A 17,579-nucleotide genomic window follows, 5' to 3' on the forward strand; every position below is an offset into this window, starting at 1 on the left:
ATAGTTTAAAACAAAGGCAAGATGGACCTTCAATGGATGTCTAGTAAATAGTGACATACTATATTCAATAGAAGATGCTTCAATTTGATTTTTTAGAAGTGCACAGCCCCTTTAATTTATGGTTTTCCCTTTGAGAGCAAAGGGTTCATCATTTGAGATAATGCCCTCTGCCACTACAAACAAATCATTTTAGCCTCAGAACAAGTTTTAGAAATCTTTATAGCCTTGTTAAATTCTCCCTCACCCATTCCGATCTTTGCCAAGTAGTTCCTATTTATTTTGCCTCTCAGTTTTTTCCAGAGAAAGCAAACTGCTGAATCTGTGTGGCTCACGCAAAGGCCACAACTGAGCCAGGCAGGTAATGGTAACTCCAAAAGGGAGAGGAGGTGAGAAAAAAAATGACAAGCCAGAAGTCCTTTCATGTTAACATTTTATTTAAACCAGTACAAGCACCATGCTTAACATAAGACTGTCCAAAATAAACATGCAATAATGAACTAGCAGAGACTGAAATCACAGCTTAAGAAGTTGTGCCAGTTGTTGAGTTTATTAAATGATGACAGGGAACTGTTAAAATTCACAAGACTAAACCATTAATGTTTCAAGCCTCCTAAATGAGATTATATTGGACCATCCAGATCAGTGGGAACTGCCCTGGCAAGTTAGTGATCTCAAACAATATTCAAGTAATATATGTGTATGAACTATATTCCAAAAAGCAAGAAAACACAGTTTCTATCACAACCTTAACATAGGTGTTCCGAATATTATAGGAACATGGTCAATGATTTGAAATGTCAAACGGCATAACAAGAAACAAATTTTCTCAAGAATATTCAACTTGGGACCATTGGTGTTAAGTCACCTAAGAAGATTTACATTCTTCCAGAAATACAAAATAAGATTTGTCCAGAAATGTTTGAGACACTTTTTCACACAAGTTGTAAAGGCTCAAGTTCTATAGATTCCAGTATTATCAGTCCATTGAACAAACAGGGAAAGCAACCGTACTAAGAATATTTGAATTGACAGAATACAAGTTACTTTCTACTTCCACCAAATATCAGCATTTAAACTCTTATGAAAATATCTATTCATCACTAGTCCACATTATGGATTAATGACATTGCTCAGGTTTTAAAGTAGTCCAAACGTTTTTTTAAGGATACCTTCTTTACTATCTATATAGATGGGGAACAAAGACAGCCAAATTTAATTTGGCAATAAATTCCTCTAACTGGAAATTTTTAGTTAAAGTGTCAGACCAGGATACAGTTTATGGCTACATTTGACTCCTGAAAATAGGAGATAAAAGGGGAGAGAAAAGTGCTGACAGACATTTTGCCACAAAGGGTTGTAACGGTAATAAAAAATTTAGTAACACCCTCTTAAACAAGAGTATGTTTAACTGCACTATGCATTTGGTAAACTTTTTAGAAATAGACAATTTGAACATTTATTTTAGAAGTCAATTAAACAAAAAACGGTCTAACAAACTTTCTCCTAACATGATTGCTTCAATACCAGAACAAAGCGAAGACTATTCAAAACTCTGACATTTTGGAATTTCAGCATAGTAACCTGAGAACAGTTTTCTTCATATGTCATTTATGTTGCCACCAAAACCGTACTAAAAACATGCTAGGATTACTAGTTGACTCTATTAGATGCTATGCAGAACTTATGCAAGGCCAACAATTTCAAAACTAATGCTGACTTAGAAGACCATGAAGGAGGTTCCCAGGAAAAAAGCTGATGCCAAAAGGGAAAGATTACGACATGAATGGGAATGGCTGCACCAGAAAGCTATGGAATGTAAAAATTGGAATTATCCAATCTGGAGTTATTATATGAGAGAAGGCAGAAAAAGAGCAAATTGAACATATACTTGAAAAGAAGAATGCAAAATTTGATTACATGGAAGGGAAGTTTACATAAAAGTCCGAGAACATTCTAGAGCATTGGATGTGTAAATCTCCCTAATCTCCCTATAGGACAGAGGGAGCCAAAACATGTTGTTGTCTTGCAAAATACATGTTATTGATCAGGAGTCAAACAAGCTCAAAAAAGCATGATTTATCACAGCTCTTTGTCCCTGTTAGAGAACAGGGGAACTAAGTTCTGTTTATGGAAGTCAGTAGCCTCTGACAATATGGAGGACTTTCAAATTTGAAAACTAACTAAAACATGCAAGACAAAATAAAGAACCTCATTAAAAAATACATTCTTGCAGCACTAGCTTCTCTTATTGCTGCAAACACGGTGAAATGAAATCTCATTTCCTTCATTTAAAAACATTAAAAACACTCTCATTCACCTGGGTTATATCTGCATTTCCACAGAATTATAAGCATTATTCTCCAATATCAAAATAGCTGTTTAAAGAATTCATAATTTGTAAACTTCCTGGGTGAAGGTGTCTCTTTCTCTCTCTCTCAATCCCCCTGAAAATTGGAATAAATAATCCTTCCCATTCATTAACCAAAACAAATGCCCACTCTAGCACTTCCTCTTCTCCAACTAACTTCCTATTGCTTCCCGTTTTTAAGGTTAGTGAAGCCAAACAGTGTTGGCCACAAAAGAGTCAATATTGTGAAAATTCCAACTATCTTTACCTCTTTATTAGTGTTGGCACAGAAACCTTAAAAAAAAAAAAAAAAAGCAGAGAATATATAAATGAAAAATACACTGACATAAAATAATGCCTTTATAGTTTTGAAATGACTAAGATATTCTTAATATAAGAATTCGCTCACCAAATTTGGTTAGTCTTTAGAGTCCTAAGACCTTTTGTCAAATTAATGTTGAACAGTTACTTCTATATTGTTCTTAAAGTACACTATATATTACAATCCTTGCTTTATGCCAAGGATGCCAACAAGATGGATGTCCAGTTCATAATATCTTCTGACATTTAGGACAGAAGACGCAATTTCTATTGATGTGTTAATATTATTAACTCTGGCCAAGATTTTAAGATAAGTTAATTTTTCCCACGGCACATGGGTAATCATAAATATATCCCAAATTATAACTTTCAACTGCCATATATTCACCAATGCAAGCAGATAGTTGGAATTTTTAAAAATATGAAGTTGATTTTATTACAAATTTCAGATACATACATTAGAAAATTGTTTTACTTGGACCCCTTACAAAAGTATTAATTTCACCAAATCTGGAATACTGGCAGTGTAAAAGTCTTAAACTAACTTTAAAGCTAACAAATCAAAGGCACAGTATTAACACATTTAAAATAACTTGTGTTCACAGGACAACATTAAGAGGTGCTTTATAAATAAGGTGTTATTAACCCAGATGCAAAACTAACCATGGCACAACAAGGAATGAAGTTCTTGATTAGTTCCAATCTATCAATTTCCAAGACTACAATGCTATTTTCTGTAAGAAGAAAACATAATAGTCATAACTACTATAAAATCTAACACCAGACCTTAAGAATGAATGATTGATGAACAAAGTTTCTGCACTTGATTTAAAAGATACAGGAAAGCACAGAAGGTATGGAATTGATGACAAGTGTACCTGTAATGCAGCTTACACTACAGTAAATTATTTTTCATGGCTCTGTATTGGGTCATTCAAGTCTCTTACCCCAAATTAATTTTAAAGATTTGACAAGTGATAATATGCTATTTTCATATATAAACTGCTAATATCCAGTATTTGTCAAAAGGAGGCAACTGTTGTCTATCACAATCTAATACCCACTTTCCAATGGTGTCTGTAAATAGTAACAAATTCTGAACCATAGGTTATAGAAATTAGTCACAAGAGTGCAAAAAGTCCCTGGAGAGAAGTAGTCCACCTAACAATTACAAATATAAGGAAACACTTTACAAATTTCATTACTATGAAGATGATTTCCCCTTTGTTCAAACTTTGAACAAATGAATAATTTTTCATTGCAGGAAACAAACTGTAAGTAACAGTGCATTTTTAGGCATAAGTATTTATGTCTGGTTCCAGTATGGTCAGGTTAATACATAAATACTTTAGAAACACAGAAGTTCACATTAGTGGAAAAATCCAAGTTTCTCACGTAACCATTCTTCAGTTAGGTCTTCGGTATTTCTTATTTCAAATACCTTAAGAAAAAACGTTAGGTCATACTTTGAGACTCAAAAAAAAAAAAAAAAATCAAACACATTGTATATAGGAGTATTAAATACCTAATTCTCCTTCCTTTCATTCATGTTGGTCAGGACTTATCTTTGTAAATTAGCTATACCTTTACTTTTTTAAAATGCTAAGTACTGACTTACCAAAGTTTAGCAGTAAGATGGCATAAAACCAGAACTCTCTTAAAAGCTATGAATATTCTAAAAGAATCTATGGATCAAATCTACTAACTCTAAGAGTTCTGTACATCTTACCCATTAGAAGAGATACCCCAAGTACACAAAACTAAAATCAATCTAGTTAGTTAGGAAATGGAAGAACATACGCTAGTCTTCCATAGTTGGAGGAAAGACAAGCTGTAGATTGTTCTGAAAAGGACGGACTACAGGTCCACAGCCATCAATCTCTCCAACAATCTGTACACAAACTGGCCCAGGAAGTATAACGGCTCTACAGAAACGATGTAATAGGGCAGAAAGGATGGGTTTGAAACCCAGCAGTGTCATTTACTATTATGCAACCCTGGGCAAGTCTTTCATCTTCTGAACCTCAGCTCTCCCATCTCCAGAACAGGCATAACATCATCAACCTCAGGACTGTGGTGAGGATTCGATGTGATTATTTATAATAGTAACATATATTGTAATGTCTTAATACCAGCACTTGATGGTGTGCCGTGTGATTAGAATGGAAATGAGGCTGTTAACAGAGCTCCTTCCTTATCACCCAACCCTCTTAGAGCAATTCCAGGGTGTTCCTATGGTACAAATGAGAAAAAGTAGTGTCTATAAGTTGTTGGTGTCAATGACAATTACATGAGCTAAAGGGAAAAGGCAGAGGGCACTTAAAGACATCTCATGGGCTCATGGTTAAACATTAAAGGGGAAAACACTGATGCTGTACTTAAAACCTGAAAGGAAAGGTTATTTAATATTATTTTAGTGATATAATATCCCATCTCAAAACCTTAAAAGTATATACTTTTTTCAAATAAACTAATACATGGATATTAAATAAAGTTTGAGAATATATACCCCTCTTACCGTTAAACTTCAATAATGCCATAAAACAATGGGGGCATGCTAAATTTTAAGGAAAGTGTCTCATAAAAAACAGAATGGTCTAGCTTAATAAAGCTAGTAAGTATTCTTAACAATTTCAGACTTGGGAAAAATATACAGTTAACTACATAATATGGAATTCCTGCACAGAATGTGGTTCATTGAGCCCATGGTAAAGAGCTCTGAGAAGCTTCAATGCTTACTTTTATCTACTAGAAACTACAGTATGGAAAATGAAAAACTCAAAATAGATTGAATAATGGCAGTGGCTTTTCTCAAGCTGCCTATATTTTAAACATGATTTCTGCTAATCAATTTATCATTTCCGTTCAAAAAACATACTTAGATTAAAGACTTCTATCATTCTATTTCCAAACAGTAAAACTCTTTTAAGTTTACTGCTCTAAATAACATTCACCTGAATAAAAAATACCTAACTCTTCAGCTTACTTTAGCTAATACTCTAATAATGAGGGAAAATATTATCTCAACAAGCCAGTCAAACACAAATACCACCTTGGTTAGTTCAGCTGTTTGGACTAGCTTATTCTTACTCCCAGCATACATCATCTGTTGTTCAGGCTTACACCCTGGAAAAGAGATTAGTATAGAAATGAGACTTAGAGTTTAAAAAAGTGATAGGTTTTCATTTTGTACTTCTACAATGACACATTCAGGATTTTCTTAAGCACTCAGGTTTAGAGAAAGCTTCAGTCTAACTGTATATGGTTGTATTTCAAGAGTCTTAACACTGCATATTGCCTGCACAGAGCCATAGCTAAATGACAAACAAGTCCCTGGGGTTGTTAAAAATAAATGCGACTAGATCTCTGCCGATCTTTTACACCTCTGTAAATACTTAAGAACTTTTCAGCACAATATTAATTTTGACATTAAATATCAAGATTAGTTTTATGGATGCCTAACATATATGGGTTTGGAAATGGTGATGGATCAGTGTGGGGAGATCTGCTCTGGAAAAAAGTTACAGGCTGCTTACATATTAAGTTTAAAAAGTAATGTAGCTATTTTAAGTGATAAGTAAATGATACAAGTAGTAAAGTTTAGAGAAGAGTTTGGAGAGTTTAATGTGGGCTTAAATGGTAGTAGTACTAGGAGTTCTGGGTATAATGGATATATCTTAAATAACAGGAAGTGACTTCAATATCCAACGTTAGCTATTCTGGGACTATTTGTAAGGTTACAGGCATATCATCATTGAGTACTATTTTAAAGATAAGTGCAAATATGTATATAATTATACATGAAGTTCATGTACTTCACAAAACCTAAAAAGAAAATGTATGTTGTTTTAAAATGTCGCTACATTTTACATCCCTTAAAATGTATGTACGATTTGACCGAAACAATTACACTTCTAGAAATTTATCCTAGAAAACAAGCAAGTTCTAATAGATGACACTTTATAGCCACTTCTTTCTAGGGATGAATTCACGTGCACATGCACACATAACTCTATTTAGGTTTTTCAACACTTCACATCTTTAAAAATAAGCACACAATTTGTCTCCTAGAAAAATGGTTTAATTAGATCAGAACCAAACATGCACTATTCAAAGAAATTCACTCACCAACAGGACTGGAGAAAATAAAGCACAGAGGATATGAAACTCTTCCATCGTCATGTTGGTATTTATAACTATACACAATGAAGGTTTTTCTCAAGTTAAAGAAACTAAAATTACTGCTCTATTTGACACAAGTACTTACCAACAAAGTTTTGAAAGAAAATACACACCTGGAGAGCTAGTGAGTAGTAAATTTCTGTCCTCTCCATTTGAGCCATACCTTTATTATCATTATCTTTCCACAAAAGCATACATGAGCCCCAAAGATAAGGTACAGAAACATATAATCTGTTAAAAATAAATTTATTAAAAGTATGGATTTTTTTCTAAATTTTTACTGTAAACACATAATAATAAAGGGAATTTTTTAAAAAGGAAATAATTCATCCCACTAGTATGTCAATTTCCCATTTTTCTTAGTCCAATATGTGTGCACCTTTTGATTGTGATCATGGTGTAGGAGAAAATTTTGTAAAATACAGGACTTTTAAAAATTGAACAAACGAACTTCATAAATAAAATTCTAACCACTAAAGAAAACAAATCTTTTTAAAGCACTAAGAAAAGGATATCGAGGTTGTCGTTCAGGTAGTTCATCTTTAAGTTCATCTGGTGAAATGCCCTGGCACCATAAAGAAAAACAACTTGTAAGCATTTTCTGACCCCTAAATCCTTAAGAAATATTCCAATCACCCATTCTACTAACAGATATAAATTCATAACCATATACCACAACATAAAATCTTATGTTACTTAATTGTATATAACCTGAGATTACTCAACCCTCAATCCATTGAAAGCCCACTCAGTTTAGTTCCATTTATTAACAGAATAGTTGTACTCATGCTCCAGCTATCAGGAAATAACAGAATAAGATAATAAGCCAACCATCAAAAAAAACCCAATGTCTGATTTAGGGGAAAAAGTGAATTTCTTTTCAGTCTAAATTAGTTACTTAATTTGACAAACTAAGTGCTTAGGTTATAGCATTTTGGTTTTTAATTACTGGCCAACAAATTGAGAAGTTACACCAGACATGTAGCCTTATCTTCTATCACTTATTACACTGGATTTCAGTAATGTTTTAAAGAAGGTGATACAATTAGCAAGACAACATGCTACCTAATAATTTGCACAGGCTTTTCATGCATAATGAGCATTTACTTAGACTCATTGTAAAAGTACACATAACTAATATATCAACTCTTAGGCAATAAAAATTGCTTAACTATAAAAATGTACTTAGCTGATCAAACAAACCTCAAGCTCTTCATCCAGTACCACCAGGCGCTTATCCTTATCAATCTTCACTAAAATAAAAATACCGTGTAAGTAAACTGTGATTCTAATGGACCTTCATCTCCCCAACCCAGAGTCTCAGCCCTTTTTCAGGCATCTAAAATTAAAACATTAAGAAACACAAACATAAACCTCCTTTGCAGTTTTGTGTACGGTCTATTAGCTAGCTGTGCTTTTCAAGCAGTCAGCATTTAAAGGCTTTTACCCAGAATTTCCATCACCTAATTTGCGTATTTAGAATTTTATGTCAACTCCTTACATTTTCTGAGTATCTGAAGAATTTTCTAACTCAAATGCAACTCCCTACATAATAAGGTCCAAAAGGGTGACTGTAAATGAGACTGGTCTATGTAACATGGTTAGAACTGCAAGGGACAAGCAGACCAGGAGTTATGATAGAACCAATTCCCAGCTTCTCCAGAGCCAAGACTTCATAGAGCAATGGGATTATTATGAGATAGTGGATTACCAAATAGCAGTGAGATCCATATCCAAATATGCGTAACATAACCCAAAGCCAAGCTGAAATATGTTTAGATAATCTATGCCTTTATTCTTTCTAGAACTCTAAAAAGTTGGCCATTTTTCATTTTACACTAATTTCATAGTAAATTCCGTAAGATATTAAGGTCTCAAATACCTTTACCTTTCACAGCACAAAAGCATGGACACGAATTTTCACTTTTAAGAAATATTTGCCTACATTGTATTTTTTTAAGTGATTTTTAAAAATTTATTTATTTGACAGGGAGAGAGAGACCACAAGTAGGCAGAGAGGCAGGCGGAGAGAGAGGGGGAAGCAGGCTCCCTGCCGAGCAGAGAGCCAGACCTGAGCCTATCCCAAGACCCCGAGATCATGACCCAAGCTGAGGCAGAGGCTTAACCCATGGAGCCACCCAGGCGCCCCAAACTCATTACAAGTTGTCATTACCTCATTAACTCCCATCTGCCAGATGCCTCTCTGTTAAGTATAGTCTATAGAGATCTATACTGTTAACCCCTTGCTCTTCTTTCACCTTTCTAAATCCCTACCCCACATATTAAATACTACTTAAGAATATAAAAGAAATCTGCATAACATCAGATAAGCTCACAGTGGGAGAGGCAATATGCAAATCATTCTTCCCACTGTCAGAAGTCAGTGACACTTAAAAAGTAAACTCTATGAAACTAGCGGCTCAAATCAAGAATTGAAATAAGGCCTCAAATCACTGTGAAGACAATGCTGAACACTTTAACATTTTAGGTGCAGGCAAAGGTTTCTGGCTCAGATGGAATGATCAGGCAATTTTTAGCCTCCTGAGAAGTTAAAGGATGGAGTTGGATGGGTCACTACAATGACTGGGTGGCTAAGATCATCTTCTCCAGAGCTGTACATGCAGCTGAGGAGAGAGGTAGGGCACTCCACCTCTGTTCTGGAATAACAGCTATTAACTTACTTTTTAAAGTGATGTAAAAGCAAGGCGAAGGGACACCTGAGTGGCTCCATCCGTTAAGATTCTCCCTTTGGCACAGGTCATGATCCCAGGGTCCAGCAATGGAGTCCCCATTCCCCCACCCTTGCTCAGCAGGGAGCCTGCCACTCCCCCTGCTTGTGCACACCCCTGTGCGCCTGCATTCTCTCTCTCTCTGACAAGTAAATACATAAAATCTTTTTTTAAATGAATAAATAAATAAAAGCAAGGGAGAAGATTAAAACAGAAGGAGGCAAATTATTTCCTAATGGCTCAGTTTATTCAATGTAGCTACAAGATAAAAATCAATGAAGACCATGTAACTGAGGCAATCACGTTTAGCTTACTTATAATGGCAGCATTGTTCGTTTCTTTGCGAAAACGAAACTTTCTCAGCTTTTCCACTAAATCTTCAGCGACATCACAAACCACCAAAGACTCACTCTAGAAAAGAAAAAAAAAATCATGTATAAAACACCGTAACTTCAGTACAAGTATGTGTTAAAGTTATAAAATTTAATACCTTTAAAAACATATACTGACATCTACAAATGTCACAATTATGTGGGTTAACATGAAACACACGAATACTTAAAAAGGTTTTAAATCTACCAATGTTTGTATCTGAATTATATACATTTGTTCATCTTACATCTAGGCTACGCTTTCACTTTCTCTTTGTCTAATAAATAGCTTAAAGAACTAGATACAATAATGTGCAACTTCATCAGAATCATAGAGGAAGAGAAGAATATAGGAAATTCAAGGATCACTGTTGAAAGACCCGCGGATCCCCTTACCCAAGAATCCAACACTGCCACTGGATGCAATCAGCAAGAGGTTCTTTATTGTTACGCAGGCGCCTGCGGGTGGTCAGCGGGCGCCTGCGGGTGGTCAGCAGCTCCTGCTAGCTGAGCACACCCGGCTGGGGTGGTGCCGGGTTTTTATAGACAGGTACAAACAAGTTTTGGGTGGGGCGCAACTGATTGGTTGACAGTTAGAACTTTTGAAAAAGGCATACGTGGAGTTTGCTGATTGGGTTTGGGGACCCGCACGCGCGAAGAGAGAGGCGGGAAGGGGGAACAAGCTGATTGGTTCTGAGGGCCCGGGCGCGGGAGGAGAGAGGCAGGGAGGGGGGAACAAGAAGGGGGAAGGTAGGAATGCCATCATGGCGTCTCTATTATTTCTATAAGCCAAGCGGTTACAGAAGGGCAAAAGAGCGATTAATAAGCAATTAATAACCTAATTAATAACCTGGTCTATACCTAAAAGCCAGCGGTTTACAGAAAAGCAAACAAGCGGTTAGTTATCCTATCTATCTTCTAGGGGAGGGGTCTTTCAACTGTCTGCTGTTACAAAGTATGACATTTTTGTACTAGGCAGGAAAGTAATCTTTATTATACTTTGAATTAATAAGACCTTGGTTCATTTTTGTGTCTCACAACTATGAAAAAATAACAAATAAAGTATGAAAGATGAACCACAAGAGTAAAGACCAACAACATTTTCTATCTTAATGAAATGACTATGGGAATTTAAAAAAAGAATTATTGAGAATTATGAAATGAGATGCCTGGCTGGCTCAGTCTGTAAAGCATGCAACTCTTGTTCTTGGGGTCACGAGTTCAAGCCCCACATTGGCTGTAGAGATTACTTAAAAAAAAAAAAAAAGGAACTATGAAAACAAAACCAGATGAACAAATATAAAAACTAAAAGCAGGGGCGCCTGGGTGGCTCAGTGGGTTGGGGCCTCTGCCTTCGTCAGCTCAGGTCATGATCCCAGGGTCCTGGAATTGAGCCCCGCATCAGGCTCTCTGCTCAGCGGGGCGCCTGCTTCCCTCTCTCTCTCTGCCTGCCTCTCTGCCTCCTTGTGATCTCTGTCTGTCAAATAAATAAATAAAATCTTTAAAAAAAACAAAAACAACTAAAAACAGCTTTTACAAATTATGAAAAAATGTAAGAGATCCATTGAAATGTGGCAAGGAAATGACCAGAGGACTCTTCTCATAGTAATGCAAATGTATTACTGATTGTAAACACAAGCATGGATTTTTTTTTCCCTTTTTTCAATGTGTGAAACTTTGAACACATACAAGAAAATAGTATCGTGGAACCCTATGCACCTATAATTCAGCTTCAAACATTATCAACACACAGCCAATCTTATCACATGATCACTCTCCACACTGCCTGATGGACTGTCAAAAGGCCCAAAGTTATTTCAACTATAAATATTTTAGTATGTATCATTAAAATGACAGTATGTGACATTAAGAATATAAGGACAAAAACATTACCTCACCTTAAAAAACTAACAATAATTCCAGTATCAAACAAACAAGCAGGATTCAAATTCCCCTCAATGTTTTGGTTTTTTCCCCCAGCAGATGGTTTAATTGAGTCAGGTGCCAAACAAGGTCCACATTCTTTAATCTTTTCATATATAAGGCCCCCACCCCAAACTCCCCACCCCAACTCCTTCAAGAGAATTAGAAGAGTTCTGAGACTAATGCTAAACACAGATGTGTCATTATAACCCAAAAGGATTAATGTTTTCAATTTTAAGTTAAAACACAAATTTAATAAAAGCTTGCTTTTTTAACCTCATGTTGGGTAAATGAGAGCGTAAGTTAAAGCAGGAAATAGCTGTCAATTTTAAATTGTCCTTTAAACTCAGAACACTGGTAATATGTAAGGTATGATATATCCCAGGATATGCTATTCACAGTAAGAAAGGATATCCCACCAATAATTATTATCCAATGAATAAGACTCCTGCAGGAGTCAAGTACATGCATCTTATTAGTTCTCCTTAGAGAAAAATGTGCTAAGTCATATGGAGCTTCCTGAAAGTAGTATTCAATCCTAGTCTATTTTTTTCTATCTTTCAAGAAAGATATAGAGTCAAAAAAACTAGACTTTTCATTCTCTCTTCAACCAAAGGTAGAACCCATTAGTGAAACGAATAAGTGTTTTAGATTACTCTTCAGGCAAAGACCAATTTATTACAAGTCTTATCTTCCACCTCTCATACTCAGAGCTGCTCGTGCAATCTTGACCTTCTAAGGACCAGGAACCAAGTGAAAAACGTGCTGTGATTTAATTTATATAGCTCTTTGGGGGGGCATATTCACCCCTCCCAATACCATAATAAGATTCCTTTCTACAAGAAAAGGGACCCAGGCTCAGTCAATTCTAATTGCTTAGTAGAAGCATTTAAGAATAAGTGTAACACTCTGCAAACAACTCTATATGAGAAAATATTAACACACAGTTAAGGGCAGAGTTGAACTCAAGTGTTCACCTACTGGTTTATCCACATCAGGAACACTTAGTGAGTGTAAGCACTGTGCTAAGGGCTGGGGATTCAATCGGTCATATAAAATAAATAATATGGGCCTGCCCTCAGGGAGCTTCTAATATAGTCTATACAGAGCAGACCTACATCAAAAGGATCACATAAGAAAACATACTTGGGGGCGCCTGGGTGGCTCAGTGGGTTAAGCCGCTGCCTTCGGCTCGGGTCATGATCTCAGGGTCCTGGGATCGAGCCCCACATCGGGCTCTCTGCTCAGCAAGGAGCCTGCTTCCTCCTCTCTCTCTGTCTGCCTCTCTGCCTACTTGTCATCTCTCTCTGTCAAATAAATAAATAAATAAATATTTTTTAAAAAAAAGAAAACATACTTGTTTGCACCTGTAATAAGAACTAGACAGTAGAAACAAAGGCTGCTACTAACTTACGACTGAAGAAGAACACCATAATCACAAAAGATCTGCCTGAAAAAGGTATCTGGAGGACCAAAACTGCCTATGCATAGACTCTTTGATTAAAGGGATCACAGCACATCTAAGTTAATGAAAGGCCTGCATGACTCAAGCACAGAGAATGAGCTGGAACATGGTATAACAGGAAGTTGGGCAGGGGCTGGACCACATAGGGCCCAGTGGGTCATATTTTGGTCTTTATCCTATGAGCAATGGGAAGCCACTAAAGTGTTTTAAGCAGAGTGGTTATGGGAAACGTGACCAGATCTGCATGCAGGAAACAGGCAGAGTGCCAAGATGAATAAAGCAAGACTAGTTACTTGGCAAGCTTAGTACAAAGGAGAGATGAAAAGTAGCTGAGGTTGATGGAGATCAACAGAAGCAGAGAAATAACTACTAATAACAGTTAACATATATTAAACGCCATGAGAGAAACACAGTGCAATATCTTTTACATGCATCTCCTCTCATACTCAAAACAATCCCTTAGGATGAGTTTGTTCTATTATCCCCATTTTGCAAGAAACTAAGGGTTAGAAAGGTTGTTTCTTTCCCAAAGTTACACAACCAGTTGAAGCCTGCTCTCTAGCTAACACTAAAGGCACTAGTGACAGATTGGGTACTGGACGGGTGAGTTAGGAAAAAGTGTTATCAAGGTGACTGGGAAGCTTCCCACTTGTGTAATAGACCAAACAATAGCTTTCACTGAGTTAAGAACACTGAGGAAGAGCAAAGAGCAGGTCTGCAGGGCAAGAGCACGAGTTCTACTTTGGACAAACTGAGGTGGCTCTGAGGCACCCAAGTGGAGAAAAGCTTCCTAGAGGATAACTAAATAATAGGATATATAGATCTGGACTGGATCTCAGAAGCAAGCGTGATAAAAATTCACAAGTCATCTGCTTACAGATAGGAGTTAACTGAAGCTATGAGTGTAAGGAAAGATGGAAAGAATACAGAATAGAAAACAAAGCATTAGACTGGAGCCTAGAACTCCTACATGTGATATTCAGGTAAGGAGAACAGTCTGCATGGGACACAAATGGTCCAACAGGAAAAGTAGGAGAAAAAAGAGAAGCCAAGGGAAAGCGTGCAGGAAGAGAATGCTTCAAAAAGGAGAGAGTAGTCAACTGCCTAGAATGCAGATGAAAAGTCAGGAAAGATGAGAACTGAAGACAGTCCCTTGGATTTGGTGACCATGACAAGATCTATTAGATGGAGGTGGGTTGCGAAATGAGTGGGAGGTCAGACCTAGGACAGTGGGGGATTATGTTTGGTTTCTAATCAGAGAAAGGAGCATATTTAAACACCAGGTAGGAAAAGATCCAGCAAATTCTTGTTAAGCAATTTATTTAATTCTCCACTTTATTTTTGAGTTAGGGGTTCAGTCCATTCGAGAACGGAAGCGAAAGCCCCCAGAACAAACTAAAGCTTTTGACAGTCACTTCAAGGCTAATTCTAAAACCGTAGGTCAAAAGATTTCCAGTTGCCCTAACAGGAGGAAAGCAATATGTAAAAATCCTTTTAAAGGCAGGCCGGGGAAGGAGGAGACAGAAGCTAAGGCGAGGCCGTGAGAATGGAATCTGAAATTTCGAGCCCTTCCTGCAAAGGCCGCCAGGCGGAAGGTGCTCAGCGCCTGTGTGCCCTCAAGCCTGGCCCGGGTCCTGGCACATAAATTGGCGTTTGGGGGCAGCCCTTGGAGGTGCCAGACCCCCGGCCCCTCCGACCCTGCAGTTCAGGAGCTGGGAGCCTCCATCCAGAAAGATCGGGCGAGGATAACCTAGCTGTACTGGCCGAACCCCACTCCCGAGATCCGCTGGGCGGGTCGACCCCAGGCCCGGCTGGAGGATGCTGTCCTTAGGCGGGGTGGCAGCGGCGGCGGAGGGAGGCCAAGTCCCTGGCTGTGGGCACGCGCCAGCAGCCGGGGCGGAAGCGGCCGCCGACTCACCCCCGGCGCTGCCAGCCGAACTCGGCTCTGGCAAACGGGAGGGCCCGGCTGGCTGGCCCAGCCCTCCGGCCCCCGCCCTCCCGGCGGCAACTCACCATTTTCCTTCCGGCCGTCAGCGGCTCTTCGCCTTCCCTCGGGCCCCTTTAAGAATGGCACGGCGGCCGCCTCCCTTCCTGCCCCGGAGCCTGGCAGAGTCGCCCCCACCCATCAACGCGGCCGGGGCGGGCCGCCACGTGACGGCGGACGGCGGGAGGCGAGGCTCAAGATTCGCCGAAACGCGAGCGCCAGCTCGTTACTGTTCCTTTTAGGAAAGGAGATTCTGTCTGCTTTAGCCAAACTCAGGAGAGCAATTTCATGCTGACTTAATTAAGTCAAGTCAGTCGTTTCAATGGCAAGTATGTACACTGACCAGAGCCTACATTCCAAATTTAACTCTCCACTGTATTTTTTTTAAATTTATTTATCTGACAGACAGAGATCACAAGTAGGCAGAGAGGCAGGCAGAAAGAGGAGGAAGCAGGCTTTCCGCTAAGCAGAGAGCCCGATGCGGGGCTCTATCCCTGAGATCATGACCTGAGCTGAAGGCAGAGGCTTTAACCCACTGAGCCTCCCAGGTGTCCCTCCACTGTATTTTTGAGCATGGAGTTCAACCCATTCCAGAACTGAAACCAAAGCCCCCAGGTCCCTCCAAGGACCCTCAAACGTAGGCATGCCTGCCTTTCCTCCCACCATCTCTGAACATCCCACCCCGGATCCCCACCACTTTGCAGGACTGGATGAATACATTCCTTTTCTGAACAGTGTTTGTTTATTGAAGTGTAATTGAATAATGACGGCTGTCTCTGTAGGTGTTACGAACCACAGCCTAATGACACTTTAAGAAGTTTCTGTAGGAGATGCGAACTTACGAGAGCAAGATGATCTTTTAATGTGGTGAGGAACGTAGTTTGGAAGAAGCAAAGTTTGAACTCTAAATTCATGCAGTTCTGCCTTCAATAAAGAAACTCCCTAGGGGAGCCTGGGTGGCTCAGGGTCCTGGGATCCAGCCCCGCATTGGGCTCTCTGCTCAGTGGGGAGCCTGCTTCCCTTCTTCTCTCTGCCTGACTCTCTGTCTACTTGTGATTTGTCAAATAAATAAATAAAATCTTAAGAACAAAAAACAAAAACCTCCCTGAGGCAGGATATCATTTAGTAACTTGTTAGCATGTTAATTAATAAATAACATTAAGTCAGGGCTCAAAATACATAAACTGATACACTATCTACCTTTGTTCATAAGTTAGAAAAAAGTATTAGCTTTAAGAAATTCCACAGCTCAACTACATTCTCATAGTGATCTGCCCCCATAATACTTTTTACTATGAGAAGGGGACCGGTAAGTTTGACACATGGTATCTGTAACAAATGATGGAAGAGAAAATGATGTTAGTGGTCCATCAGCTTATTATACTCGACTTTAACATAGATTCTCCCACGAACTCTGCACCTTTTCCTCAGATCTCCTCTCTCTCCATCTATAAGAGAAATTGGAGGAAATGGTGAAAAAATTAAGCTGCATAACATCACACCTGATAAAAAGAAAACCCATTGTTATTTTCCCCCCTCCCCTTTCATTCTGGTTTTTTAACATTTCCCAAGTGTTACTGGCTATGAAATGGTTGGTTTTATATCAAACCAAAGAAAGGTTGGACTGGGTATACTGACAAGATAAGAACACTGGTTAAAAGCGTGATTTATTTTCTTTTATGGGAGGTATAAAATTAATATAGACTATGTACAGAAACTTCTAACTCATTCTATACAAGTGTTTTAACCACAAAAAATATTGCAGCTATTTTAAATGGGGTTTGGAAATGCCATCTAACTTGTGTTATTCATGAAGGGGGTTCCAGAATGTTTTCCAAAACTTTTCTGCTTGGCTAACCTGTATAAAAAGGTGAAGAACCTATCAATACTAAGATGTGTTGAAGTCACTGAAATGTGTTTTATCCCATGTCAAGCATCTGACATGAAAACAAGATCAGGGTCAATGGTAAAGGGGTATTCTAAGTAAAAATTAATGGAAGATCAGAATTAGAATAATCTTTTCTGGCCTGAATTTTTTCTAAGTCCTTTCTTCTCTGTAACAGCAGGCCTGCTAAAATATATTTGTATTATTTATATATTCCCGCCTGTTTATTCCAGCAATAAATATTAATGAGGGCTCATTATTTAATCAGCTCTGTCCTGAGCACAAAGATCCAAACAGATTAAACATCCCAACCATCCCTCCTCCTCCTAATGGGAAGGAAGAAGTAACAGAAAACAAAAATAAAAAATGAGT

At 38.1% G+C, this 17,579-nt stretch overlaps 1 protein-coding gene across 2 annotated transcripts; it reads right to left on the minus strand.

Moving 5' to 3' along the window:
- Nucleotides 1-413: 413 nt before the first annotated feature.
- Nucleotides 414-15,506, minus strand: GMFB (glia maturation factor beta). 2 transcript variants are annotated; one of them, XM_059182138.1, is made up of 7 exons: nt 15,352-15,506; nt 9,894-9,990; nt 8,054-8,103; nt 7,366-7,415; nt 6,797-6,879; nt 5,721-5,794; nt 414-4,109 (listed from the first exon to the last, which is right to left on the minus strand). In XM_059182138.1, the coding sequence occupies exons 1-7, from the start codon at nt 15,352-15,354 to the stop codon at nt 4,038-4,040; spliced, it is 429 nt and encodes a 142-aa protein (XP_059038121.1). In that variant the 5' UTR covers nt 15,355-15,506; the 3' UTR covers nt 414-4,037. The 2 variants fall into 2 exon arrangements, with proteins under 2 accessions (XP_059038121.1, XP_059038122.1); XM_059182139.1 differs by lacking the exon at nt 414-4,109 and having other exon boundaries at nt 5,738-5,794; nt 6,797-6,880; nt 7,365-7,415.
- Nucleotides 15,507-17,579: the final 2,073 nt, after the last annotated feature.

The sequence above is a fragment of the Mustela lutreola genome, chromosome 7 (genome assembly GCF_030435805.1).
Source record: "Mustela lutreola isolate mMusLut2 chromosome 7, mMusLut2.pri, whole genome shotgun sequence".
Lineage (NCBI taxonomy): Eukaryota > Metazoa > Chordata > Mammalia > Carnivora > Mustelidae > Mustela > Mustela lutreola.